At 38.1% G+C, this 12,098-nt stretch overlaps 1 protein-coding gene across 1 annotated transcript in view; it reads right to left on the bottom strand.

Annotated features, from left to right (window-relative positions):
• Window positions 1-12,098, bottom strand: part of LOC116036927 (glucocorticoid receptor) — a 70,956-nt gene that overhangs the window by 14,922 nt on the left and 43,936 nt on the right. The window contains exons 3-4 of the mRNA XM_036008699.1: window positions 8,126-8,295; window positions 6,404-6,430 (exon numbers count right to left, since the gene is read on the bottom strand). Of these exons, the coding sequence (XP_035864592.1) occupies window positions 6,404-6,430; window positions 8,126-8,295 (197 nt within the window). The remainder of the gene's footprint in view (window positions 1-6,403; window positions 6,431-8,125; window positions 8,296-12,098) is intronic.

Below are 12,098 nucleotides of genomic sequence, written 5' to 3'. Positions count from 1 at the left end.
CCTGACAAGCCTGTTGCATTCCTCTGATGTTGACAGCTTCACTTCCTCAAGTCTGCATGAAACACATGGCACAATCCACGATAGTGTACAGAGCTCTTTCAGCTCAACAATCAGACAGGGTCCACACATTCATATTGTGGCCCATGTACTAGAGTCTAAATGGTCCACATTTGTTTCCAGACCATGAACACTTTCCCTTTCTCATAATAATTATTTTAACTACTAGAGTATGAAAGCAGTACATGATTAGTATGTGGGAAAACAAACCAGAGATTAAACTGTAATTAACTTAATCTGACAAAGAGGCAGCATTAGATATTTGAAATGATGTGTCGACTCCATACATTTTTTTTTAGAAGAAATGTTTGTCAGTGACATGCAGTAACGCAATTCACGGTAAACAGGCTCGACCAAACCTCTTATTGCACGGGACTAGTATTACCTGTGGACCTCTAGTAATTTGAAATAATTGCGGAGGTCATCTGTTATCTTAATCCCTTGCTAATCTGTTACAGTATGTCTGTAATTTGTCAAGTTAAAATTCCACTGCAAATTACCTAATATATTTTGCTAAACACAGAAGGTGTGTGACCATATTAGTCCCGTGCAAATCTGCAGTGTTTTGGGGTTGTATTGGCTGCTTTAGCAATTATCTATGAAAGTTTTTACAGCCTTGACAGAAACTTTTTACAGCCTTTACATCATATGCGGGGGATTATGTCAGTAAATTCAGTAAAACTACAGACTTTGCTTATCCTGTGCGAATGCTATGCACGAAACACAGACGTGAGGAGGTAATTTCTAAATCGCACGAGGTACCCTGGTAATACTAGTCCCATGCGAGTACGGCTTTTGACTTTAATAGTTAGGGATGTGAAAGGATAAAGCTGGTGATACTCTCCATTTCTGTTGTTGGAAACAAATGTGATGAAAAGACCAAAACCAACAATGTCTCTTAATAGTTTCTGACTTTCTTACACTTCTCTTCGTTTTTAGCCCAAAGCCCATGTAAATCTTTATAAACTGGTCACAAATATATGATTTCATTCATTTTTTTTATTTTCTACAGCTGAGCACTGTTTAGCAAACATTACTGAAATAGGAGTAAAGAGTATATTTGGTGGGGACTATTTTTTGTTTCAGATTCTTGTGCTAGTGAGTATTTACACGCTACAATACAGCAATGCTACAGTAAACAAAAAAAACCTACTACTCTTAACTAATGTGCAGACGGAGTAAAGGTTCAAGACTATGAGTAGTTTATTCACCGCAGACAGGATCAATGTTATCTTCAGAAGCCTGGCAATTCATTCTGCTGTTATATGCTGATAGTGCCATTTCTGGGCAACACTTGTGTCATCTTTGTACTGATATCAGACTGTGGTGCTGTCACAATTTCAAACAGATTTAAATTTGCACTGCTGATGAGTTGGTTAGATCAAAAGACATCCATAGTATTTGTAATAAAGGGAAAACATTCCTGAGAATAAAATGATTTTTTTTTTTTTTTTTTAAATTAAAGTTAAATACACACAATATCACAGTGGGCAACATTTATTTTATTTTATGTGTGATGTGACCATGTCAGTTAAGTAGCATTAGCCTGGGACACAGTGCAACAGTGTCTTGCTTTTATCACATACTGTACAGTACTTGTGTGGCAGAGCCTGAAGAGTATCACGTGAATCTTATCTTTCCAGCGTCAACACATTCTTTTGAGTTCAGACTGAGACATAATCAATCTAATAGACAAAGTTAATAAGATGTCCCATAGTAGTATGCAAAGCATGCCATGCTCATTTTTTAAGTTTCACTATAACAGTCATTCTATGAAATCCAATGGTCATGATTAACTAGAATCACCTCTGAAGTGCTAGATGAGTCACTAACCCAGCAAAGAACTTCAAATCTGCTGCTGAGAGCATGTAAAACTGTGGAAAACAGATCATAGGCAGCGATTTAGAAAGACTCTAAGGTTTGTTTTAACTTAGCCTACTGATTTCAACTAATGGATTCCTAAAAGCTGTTTGAGATCCTAGTCCGACAGGGAAACACACGGTGCACTGAAGAAACTATGCAAGTCGCAAAAGAGCAGAGAAAGAAATTAGATGCAAGCACACAAAAAATAAAGTTGGCTGGAATGCAGACTGGTTTTTCACTTCTACTCACTCATTGTTTATCAAATTAACAGGTGATCTGTGCTGCATTTAACCTAAAGTTGAACTATTTTCAATTTTTTTTTTTTTGCAACGGAAAAACACCAAATTGCAGCGCTCCCCTATGAGTCGCATTCTTCCAATAAAAAATGTTGAGTTCACAAGCACTTCTTATTAAGGAGCATATGCCCCTTCTGGGTGACTGGATAACTAAATTATAGCATTTCACCCCATCGCCAATTACTGTAGATATTGAAAGGTAAGATGGAAGGCCTGCTCATTAGTCACTTCTAGTATAATAGCATTACTCATTATAGAGCAGATCTACCCAGCTATCGCACTGTGAGTGGCAGAGGATGCAATAAATAACCGCATGGAAACCCTGCAATGTGCAGTCTTTTTATAATCGTGAAACTTGCCACTATATTCTAAATAGATACAGAGATCATTATACTGGATAATACAATAACTATTTGTTACTTGTTCTGCATCTGCCACTCTACAGCAACACTTCATTTATTGTACACATGCACTGAGAAGTTACTGCATGATCGCAAAAAAACCACCATTGGCTAAAACAAGACCTTACACAAAGTCAACATGTCTTGACGAAATGCCCTTTGATACATTGTTACTGGTCTTTGAAATATCATGTGTTTGATGCAGCTTTTTGAACTAAAGGGCATTCAATATTACTGCTGGCGCCATTTCATAGAATGTCAAAATAATAAGATACAGTGTGTAATTGGTTTTTCTGTATCACTCATCCTAGAGGCGCATGGATGATAGCAGGATATTGTGCTATACATTTAAAATGATATTCCTAATAAAAAAGTAAGAACAGCCTTTGAATTCCAAAAAGCCTTAAACCTCCTTCATCCATCCATTTCCGTCCGCTTATCCGGTATCGTGTCGCGGGGGGAGCAGCTCCTTTTACCAATGTCAAAACAGTTTTGAGCATTGTGTTCATGTGTTTGTGTCTACAAGTAAATTCCATAATAACGGTCTTGTGATCCTTAGCTATTGTATGACCAAGCAGTGCAATAATCAAACCAACAAATCACAAGTTAGCTGGACATGCATTCTAGATTCACCACCAATCTCAACAGCTGGCAATCATTGATGTCAATGTTGACAATAAAAAATCTGATGGAAAATATTTGCTGACCAACATCCTTTTCAAGATGAAAATGAGATGACAACTTTGAACTTTTGAAAATCACAAAATGCATTCCAATTACATTAACGAATAAAAACTACAGAGAAAGATGGATAAATAGACACATTTACAGATTTTTAGGACATCTTTCTTATCCTGAATTATGCCACCCAACATCAATTTAAAAGTGAGCAAAATTACTTGACCACGTTTGACCTGCTGTCCCTGCCAGCAATGTCAGCTGACACATTAATGGACCTAATTCATCTACAGTCCCAGTGAAAATAAATTAGGCTGTCAACCGTCAATATTTTCTTGAAGATGTTAACAAAAAGATTAATGTTATCCAATGCTTAAGATACTAAGACAGCGAATAGTATTTTAATAAATAAGTGACTGAATCACTGCAATGCAGGGCACAGGTAGCTACAATAATGCTATGCTATTGAATTATATGAACAAGATGAAAGAAAGCCCATACAGGACACCAAATTGAAAAGGTCCAGGTTTGTGACCCTCATGATTATTTCCATTAAGGCTGAGAAATACAGTTCTGTTCAATGTAACTACCTGTACAGTATTGTTAACAAAATACATTTTAAGTATGTATTTATGTCTGAGCAACCACTGTTCATACATTGTATAATGCTGGCTGTCAGACCTCTGTAACACTGGCCTGTGTAGTTACCTTTGTAACAGTGAGTCAGCTCATATTCAGTTACCCTTTATCATGCAGTGCTTTACATTATTTTGCCCTCTTCCTGTTTGCTCACAAGCGAGTGAATACTGAGCCTAATACAGCAGCATGTACTATGAGCACCAGCAAACACTAAATCTGGGACATCCAAGCAAATGATTAGCTCAGCTTAATGATGCTTTAGAACAGCAGCGCCCTATGTTGGTGTTAGCTGGAGCTAAATAAATTCTGTAATCAAGATGGAACATACATGTCTGTAAATGTACTGGACTTTAACATAGTAGTGTAAAACTAGAGACTAAAGTTCATAGTACGGACTACTTTAACTGTAAAGAAACAGTGTTAGTTATTTAATGCCCACTTCATATACTGTATATAAAAACTATGTTTATATTTGTATTAGTGGCAAAGGCAGTTTTCCTCTAGACATTTATCGAAATCAAAGAAAGAATCACCTTTGGAATTTAGGAATAATCATATTTCCCATAGACTGATAATTACTGTAATCTGCAGTTGGTAGTGTGATGACAAAATAGCAGTCTGGGGGTTGTCAGTTGCAGTCATCACTGATAACACAGGAAGTAATTGCAAACAATGGCGTAAACAGCCATCTGTGGTGTCAAAAGTGCCAGCTGAATCACGCTGATATCCTCACTCCCTTATCCTGCCCTGATCTGCTAACAAGGGGCCTGGCAGCACCCATCAGTACTGGTTGGTGAAGCCTCAGGCTGGGTTTGTAGCCAACACTAGCATGTAGGGCTGCAACTGATGTGTGTTTGCTCAGTTGGCCAGTAGTTAACAATGTCAACTCACAGCAAGGAGGTGCAGAGTTTGAACCTGACCAGATAATTTCAATTCATCAATAATCACTAGTTACTTAATCTGACTGTCTGTAAAGGAAGTTATGACCAGCAAATATTCTTAATAATTAACCAAAACAACATATATATAATGGTTAAAAAAAAAAAAAAAAAAAAAATAATAATAATAATAATAATAATAAATATATATATATATATATATATATATATATATATATATATATATATAAAGTCTAAAGTCTAGAAGATTAATTAATTTCTGTAATGTATCCTAACCCAAACATAATGTTAGATTAGTTGAGGAAAACCACTGAGGAATATTGTGGCACACTGAGCTGTAGAAACTGTTTAAAGGTATGTTGAAAAAGACAGAGAAAGAAGAGAATTATCTTCAAAAAGAAAATTTGAAGATAATTTTAGGTCAAATTGTTCCTTTGGGAAAACAACTTTGAAATAAACAAAACAAATACTACTGTTAATAGTTACTACTGAGAGTGCAGTTAAAAATGTAAATACATTGAATTGAAAATTGTGCAGAGACAGGGGAAGTGATGATATTGAAGGTATTATATTTACTTACCGGCAAAAGCTAACAGTTACAGTCTTAGACTCAAGTGTGCTCCCTTATGTAGCTATATAAGATATCTCTGTTACTTAAGAGTGTTGAAAAGAGGTTATGTTTATTATTCCTTAGGCTGAAAACAATGGGCTGCAATTTTGTTTAATTTATGTTTAATGTGGGTCTCACTCATTGCTGAAACACATTATAGACTTACTTATCGTTGCTGTTCAGTAAAAACCACTTGGTGATTTCAACATTTTCAGATATAAACTTAAGGATTACTTTTTAAATTACAAAAAAAAATAACATTTTAAAACCAACCGGATATTCTGAAAAAAAGCAGTCACAATGCTGAAAACAGGGCTTCTGTTCTTAACTCGTCAACGTTTTGGAAATACAGGGTTTTTAGAGGACTACTACGTTATGGTTACTCTAGACTACAATTGGCATTTGAAGTCAAATGATATTGCTATCAGTTCAATCAATCCAGCAGGATGTTTTTTAAGCGTAGGAACCTTAAAACAGTTATCAGTAAAAACAGTGAGACACACAGAGTAAATAAAACACATGAAAAGCACAAGGGAAGTTGAGAGGTGATTTTTGACATCAGATCTCAGGAGGTTAATGTGGGACAAGTGCAAACAGCCTAATTAGAGACAGGGTGTGATTGCAATTATTCTATCTGCCACCCGTGAGGATGATGAGGTGGAACATTCCAAGCAGAGATTGAAGAGCACAAAATCACTCACGGGGAATTTACGCTGACTTGAATGACCAAATCAGAACATTTGCATGCATTGACATATAGTTGGCAGAATAGGCTATGAATGAGTCTAGGCAGATTGGTCATATTTCAGTGCTGAAGGAATACAGCGACATGGGCAAATCAAAGGTGATATTATTAACATTATCATCATCATCATGAACATCATCATCATTACCATCATCATCATTATTATAATTATTATTATTATTAATTTGTATATTATTAAAAGTGCATTTATTTACCATCTGTATTTTGCCGTGCTCTCCATCCTTCACCATAGAGACAATGACCGGAGAATGGGAAGGGGGAGAAAAACAAAAATAACAGATGTTAACAGAACTTTCTTAGTGCTAATGTAGGCAGCTCTTTTCAAAATAAAACTTACACTTCACATTGAGCGCTTGACATTTACATCAGAGCCACATCATGAAAAGCTGATATGTAAGATAACGGTCAACAATCATACAACTCAACAGATTAACTGTAGCAGATTGTCCAGCTCAAATTAAGTGTTCCTATCTATAATTTTACAATTAATTCAAATTGAATCTGTATTATTGTTTTTACACATATTTGAGGAACAGTAGCCTCAGATAAATGTTTAAATGTACATGCAGGAGGCTAAAAATGACTCCAAAGTTTCCATCATCAACCACTAGTCAGGTTTTAGTCCTGAACTGTTCCAGAAATCACCTTAGACTGAGAGTAATGAGTTCACTAACTATTTGTTTAAGTAGCAGTGTTAGTTACAGATATAGAGGCAACTCACAGATAAACATAGTGAATGTAGCCGCAGAATGAAAGAAATACACAAACACTGTCGGTCTGCTAATTGGGACTTGAAAACAAGAGATTAGTGACTCATTTATGTGCATTTAGTACCAGTGTTCAATAATAAATAGAGTGGTTAATTTATTGTTCACCTAGGCATTACCTGTCCATTGTTGATGAATGAAATAATCAACGGAACGGTAAGACACTCCTCAGAAAGCCTTTTCAAACTAATTACACATATGTGGAGGCATCTTTAGAGATGAAATGAAGAACCAGAAGCAGAGAGAAGCAGAGGGAGATGGAATGCATTGCAGAAATCCTTTTTTTTCCTAACATAAATTACTCTCTGTTTGTCAGATTCATTCCTGCCTCTCCCATCTCTAGAACTTGTCAAGGCAATTAGATTTAATACAAGCCTCTTGATGCACAAACTGCCTGAGAAGAGGGCAGGCGGTGACATGCAAGGTCAGGACTAAGACTCAAACCCACAATAATGCATGAAGATGATGTGGGTCTACTAAAGCTCAACAACTGCTACCCTACTATTCCACTCTGACCTTGGACTTTGGGAAAATATTTAATTTTCTGCTGCCTAAGAGAAACAGCCGAGATGTTTCATCGTTGTGCAACAGCTTCAAGAGCTGATTTATGTAAGTCAAATGAATGAGAATCTTTGGGACAGAATGTAATTTATTTACATACTTGTTGTTAAAGGTGCTGTAGGTACTTAGCAAAAAAAATTGAACATCGACAAATTCTCAGTCCCTCCCCACTTCCTGCTAAAGGCCAAAACGGTCTCCTAAGCCCCTCCCCCCACGAGGGAGAATGAATGTGTGTGCAAGAGCAGTGATTGACATGCATTTAGACACCACCCCTGGCCCTGATTGGTGTATCTGAACAGGGAGCGGTGGATTTTTGCAAATCGCACTACAGGCTGTAGGTGGTGCCAGAGGAGCCAGATTTTTTTTTTTAATTACCTGCTTCATGTACTTTACTCAAACATAGGGTCAGTTTCAGCAAATATGACAGAAAGTTAGTTGTATAAGTCTTACCTACTGCATCTTTAAACTTTTTTCTTACAAAGATTTGTGTAATAACCATCATTCAAATCTAAATTTAGTTTTGGGCGTTTACACGTGTCATGTCTGAGTGATTGAGTGAGTGGATACAGGTAGGTGTGTGAAACCAACCTTCGACGGCCCTCTTGAAGAACACTTTGCAGCTGCCGCAGGTTACAACCCCGTAGTGGCACCCAGAGGCCTCGTCTGAACACACCAAACAGATCTTATGCGTCTGCCCACTGGGCTTGGATTGGCTCGGCACCACAGAACTGCTGGTCTCTCCTGCTCTGGTTGACAAGCTGAAATGCATACAGAGAGAGAGAGAGAGAGAGAGAGAGAAGACCAGTGAGAAGCAAAGATGTTTGCAATAAATCCAAGGCAGGCTGCCGGGGGCAGGTTTATGGGTATATAGACAGCCTCAATGGTATGTTGTACTGTTGCTAGGAAACATGAAAACCCTGTGGACAAATCCGTTCGACTAAGGGAAATATGTGAACTGACAACAGATTTTGCTGCTGTTTCTCTGATCGAAGTCTTTTCCTGTGGTGATCTGGACAAGGGCTTGAATGATTGTGGTATTGTTTAAATAATTAAACAATAATGTACAGTAGTTCTTGCAAAAAAATCAGACAGGCACATAACTGGAACTTTTTCTTCTCTGTACAGCACAATGATGCAAACATAAGATGTTCAGAGTGACTTTGGGAAGCATTCATTTGACTTAAATGTGATATTAATGCTTAATGTCCAAGCAAAGAAGTCAAACCCAAAAGGCCTATCACTGGCGAGAGCTCTTCTGTATGGTAACTAAGCTCTAAATCTCACTCCAAGCCTCCAATTGTGTTATTATGAACATCAAAGGCTTGTTTAAATCTTTTTCACAAACATACACACACACAGTTATTATTATATTATAATTGTCTATACTGTAATTAGACTTAAAGTAACCGAGACACCTGAACTGCAGTGTGAAGCTTAGCTAGGCACCAACACCAATTTGTCAGGTGTATTGCATGCAAAGTGCCAGCATGTGCACTGAGAGTATTTCAGGCTTAAGGGGTGTGTTGTGGCCAAATAGACTCCAAGCTATGGTTAGACCGACACTGCTGTGTAATCCATGACAGGAATTTAACAGCATTAGAAGGGCTTAAATCTTTTCTCCCTTGTTTGTTTTGGCAGCACACTCATTGGAATGTATATGAGCAACATGTTACAGAGTTGGCTTGCAAAGCTTGATAATGATTTTGCATACAGGCCTATAGATATCTTGGTGCTTAAGCTGTATCATAATGCTCCAAGTGTTGTTGCAACCCATTTTCTCTCCATGGCTTTCAAGCTACAGAGCCATGTTTGCCAGACAGGAGTGGAGAGGGGACAGAGTATATAAATGGAAGATGTTAGTGTCCGTCTCAAAGACCAGGAGCCATCCCCGTCCATTTCCCCAAACAAGCACGACCTAAATTCACAGTGACCAGAGCCTCACGGTCATTTGAAAGACGACACTTATGTAAATTGGACTGTGACCAAGTCGGAGTAGAGGTGGTGTATCTTGGATGACATCCAGCTGAGAAGTTTAGCCATAACTAAACACTGAACTAGCCAAGATCATTCCCAACACATGCAGATGGTGGCGGATTCAGCCAGCTTAACTTTTGGCAGTGAACTAAAACAAAAACATACAATCACACTGTTTTGCAGATGGCTTAAAATGGAGGGGGAAGATAGAGCAGGTGGCTTGTTCAGTCTGGAAGAGGGAGCATGACCCTCACAGTGATGATTATCTGTATGTGCATTTTGCGAGATGATAAAACACATTAAGTCCAACTGAAACTAGAAATAAAATATACAGCATGGTGCTTCTGCAATAACAATGAGAGGGGGATTAGCTTTGTGAACTCAAATAAAAATCAAAAGGTTTATTCAAACATAAAACACATAACTACCACAGACCTAGCAGGATGCACGACTAACACCTACTGTAAATGGCTATGTATGGCTCATTCTGAAACTTAAACTGTTTTTAAGTCTCTGATAGCGGTACATTAACCAACCTCAACAACACTCTGACCTACATTTGAAACCCAAATTTAATATACAAACCAAAATATGTACCCAACAGTCATTTTCACCTTGTTGTGCATTTGATCCTGTGCCTACTGTTAACTGTATGATCCATCACAGACTATGTCATGCAAGGTAGATTGAATGGTTAAAGGAACACGCTGACTTATTGGGACTTTAGCTTATTCACCGTAACCCCCAGAGTTAGATAAGTCCATACATACCCTTCTCATCTCCGTGTGTGTTGTAACTCTTTCCGAGCTAGCTTAGCCTAGCACGGATCCTGAAGGTAATCGGTTCCAACTAGCCTACTGCTCCCAATAAGTGACAACATAACGCCAACATGTTCCTATTTACATGTTGTGATTTGTATAGTCACAGATTGTACAAATAACAAGGTCACATGAGACACAGCCATCTTCTAACCATATATAAACTGGGAACTATATTCTCAGAAAGGCGAAGCATTTCTACTCTCTGCTCGGGGCTTCTCAGGTGCTGCAAGCATATCACTCCGCCCAAGTAGCAGAAGTAGCACTGCTTCACCTTTCTGAGAATATAGTTCCCAGTTTATATACGGTTAGAAGATGGCTGTGACCTTGTTATTTGTACACGCTGTGACTATACAAATCACAACATGTAAATAGGAATAGAATAAATAGGAATGTTAGCGTTATTTTGTCACTTATTCGGAGAGGAGGCTAGTTGGAACCGATTACCTTCAGGATCTGTGCTAGGCTAAGCTACCGGTGGAGCCGTCGGAAAGAGTTACAACACGCACGGAGATGAGAAGGGTATGTATGGACTTATCTAACTCTGGGGGTTACGGTGAATAAGCTAAAGTCCCAATAAGTCGGCTTGTTCCTTTAATAAGATTTTCCATAATAATTAAAGAATTTTCCACAGTAATTACATTGCTTGGCACTGAAACTAACTACTTCAGGTCCCTCTTATTCTGACCAGTACACACTATGGTTAGACTGTATCTGCAACATTGGAACTTTGCAAATTTTGGCAGACGTTTTCTAATATGAACGGGTCTTAACTCTGGATTGTCAGTCAGGCAGCAGTAGGGTATTTAAAGAAACAGCCCTCTTTGAACCACCGCTTTAAGGAGTATGGTGTCCTGCTATGTGCTCATCTTTCTGGCTCTCTTATCAACTTAAGGCCGCTATGGCTCGATTTGAGTAAAGATGCTGTGAACACTAATTATCAGGCAGTGCTTGACCTGTGATGGCTCTGTTGGGATTGCTCAGCCACCAGAAGAAGAATAAAGACTGCCAGTGAAGCGGGAGATCCCATGACACAAACCCGCCAAGTAAAGCGTGCAATTGCTTTTGATTTTTCAGATCATTAGACATTATTAGTAACAACTACACTGCAAGACTTTAATATTTTGTCTTAATGAGCTTTTCTTCTTTCTTTTTTCAATTGTCATTTTTAGCATTGTAAAGTGCATGTTACACTATTCTATTCAATCATGACTTAACATGCTGGTAATGTAAAATGACCACAGGGTGGTGTTTGAATGAAACATTTGTAACCCCCAGGCTACTCCTGCTCTAACGCACATGCTCCTCCCTTCACTGAGCCAACAAGTGTGGCTCTGAGCCATGCAGCGGAGATTCAAGCCTCATTAGATACTGGACTAGAGCAAAAATGAGTGCGTGCTGATAAACACGAGCACATCACAAATCGACGCATGCAGCGATTAACACACAAACAAAGATGTATATACACATATGTAGAAGTCAGAAGCGTAGCAATCCAACAAACACACCTGATCATCAATACTTTCAGAAGATATGAATAAAGACAAAAAAAACAGGTTGCAGTTCAATGCCTTTTGCTGATCTATCTCCGCTCACACTGCTCGTGTGTGTATGTGTGCGCTTATGTGTATGTGTGTGTGTGTGTGTGTGTGTGTGTGTGTGTGTGTGCATTCCCACTCTAAAAAGCATGCCTCCAATCACTTTCCTTAGTATTTTACTTCTACAATCACCTCTTCCTGTTTGTGAACACATACTTACAATATGTGTTA

The sequence above is a fragment of the Sander lucioperca genome, chromosome 13, assembly GCF_008315115.2.
Source record: "Sander lucioperca isolate FBNREF2018 chromosome 13, SLUC_FBN_1.2, whole genome shotgun sequence".
NCBI classification, from domain to species: Eukaryota; Metazoa; Chordata; class Actinopteri; order Perciformes; family Percidae; genus Sander; species Sander lucioperca.
The sequence above is the reverse complement of the archived record's forward strand: the minus strand, read 5'-3'. Positions and strand labels throughout refer to the sequence as shown.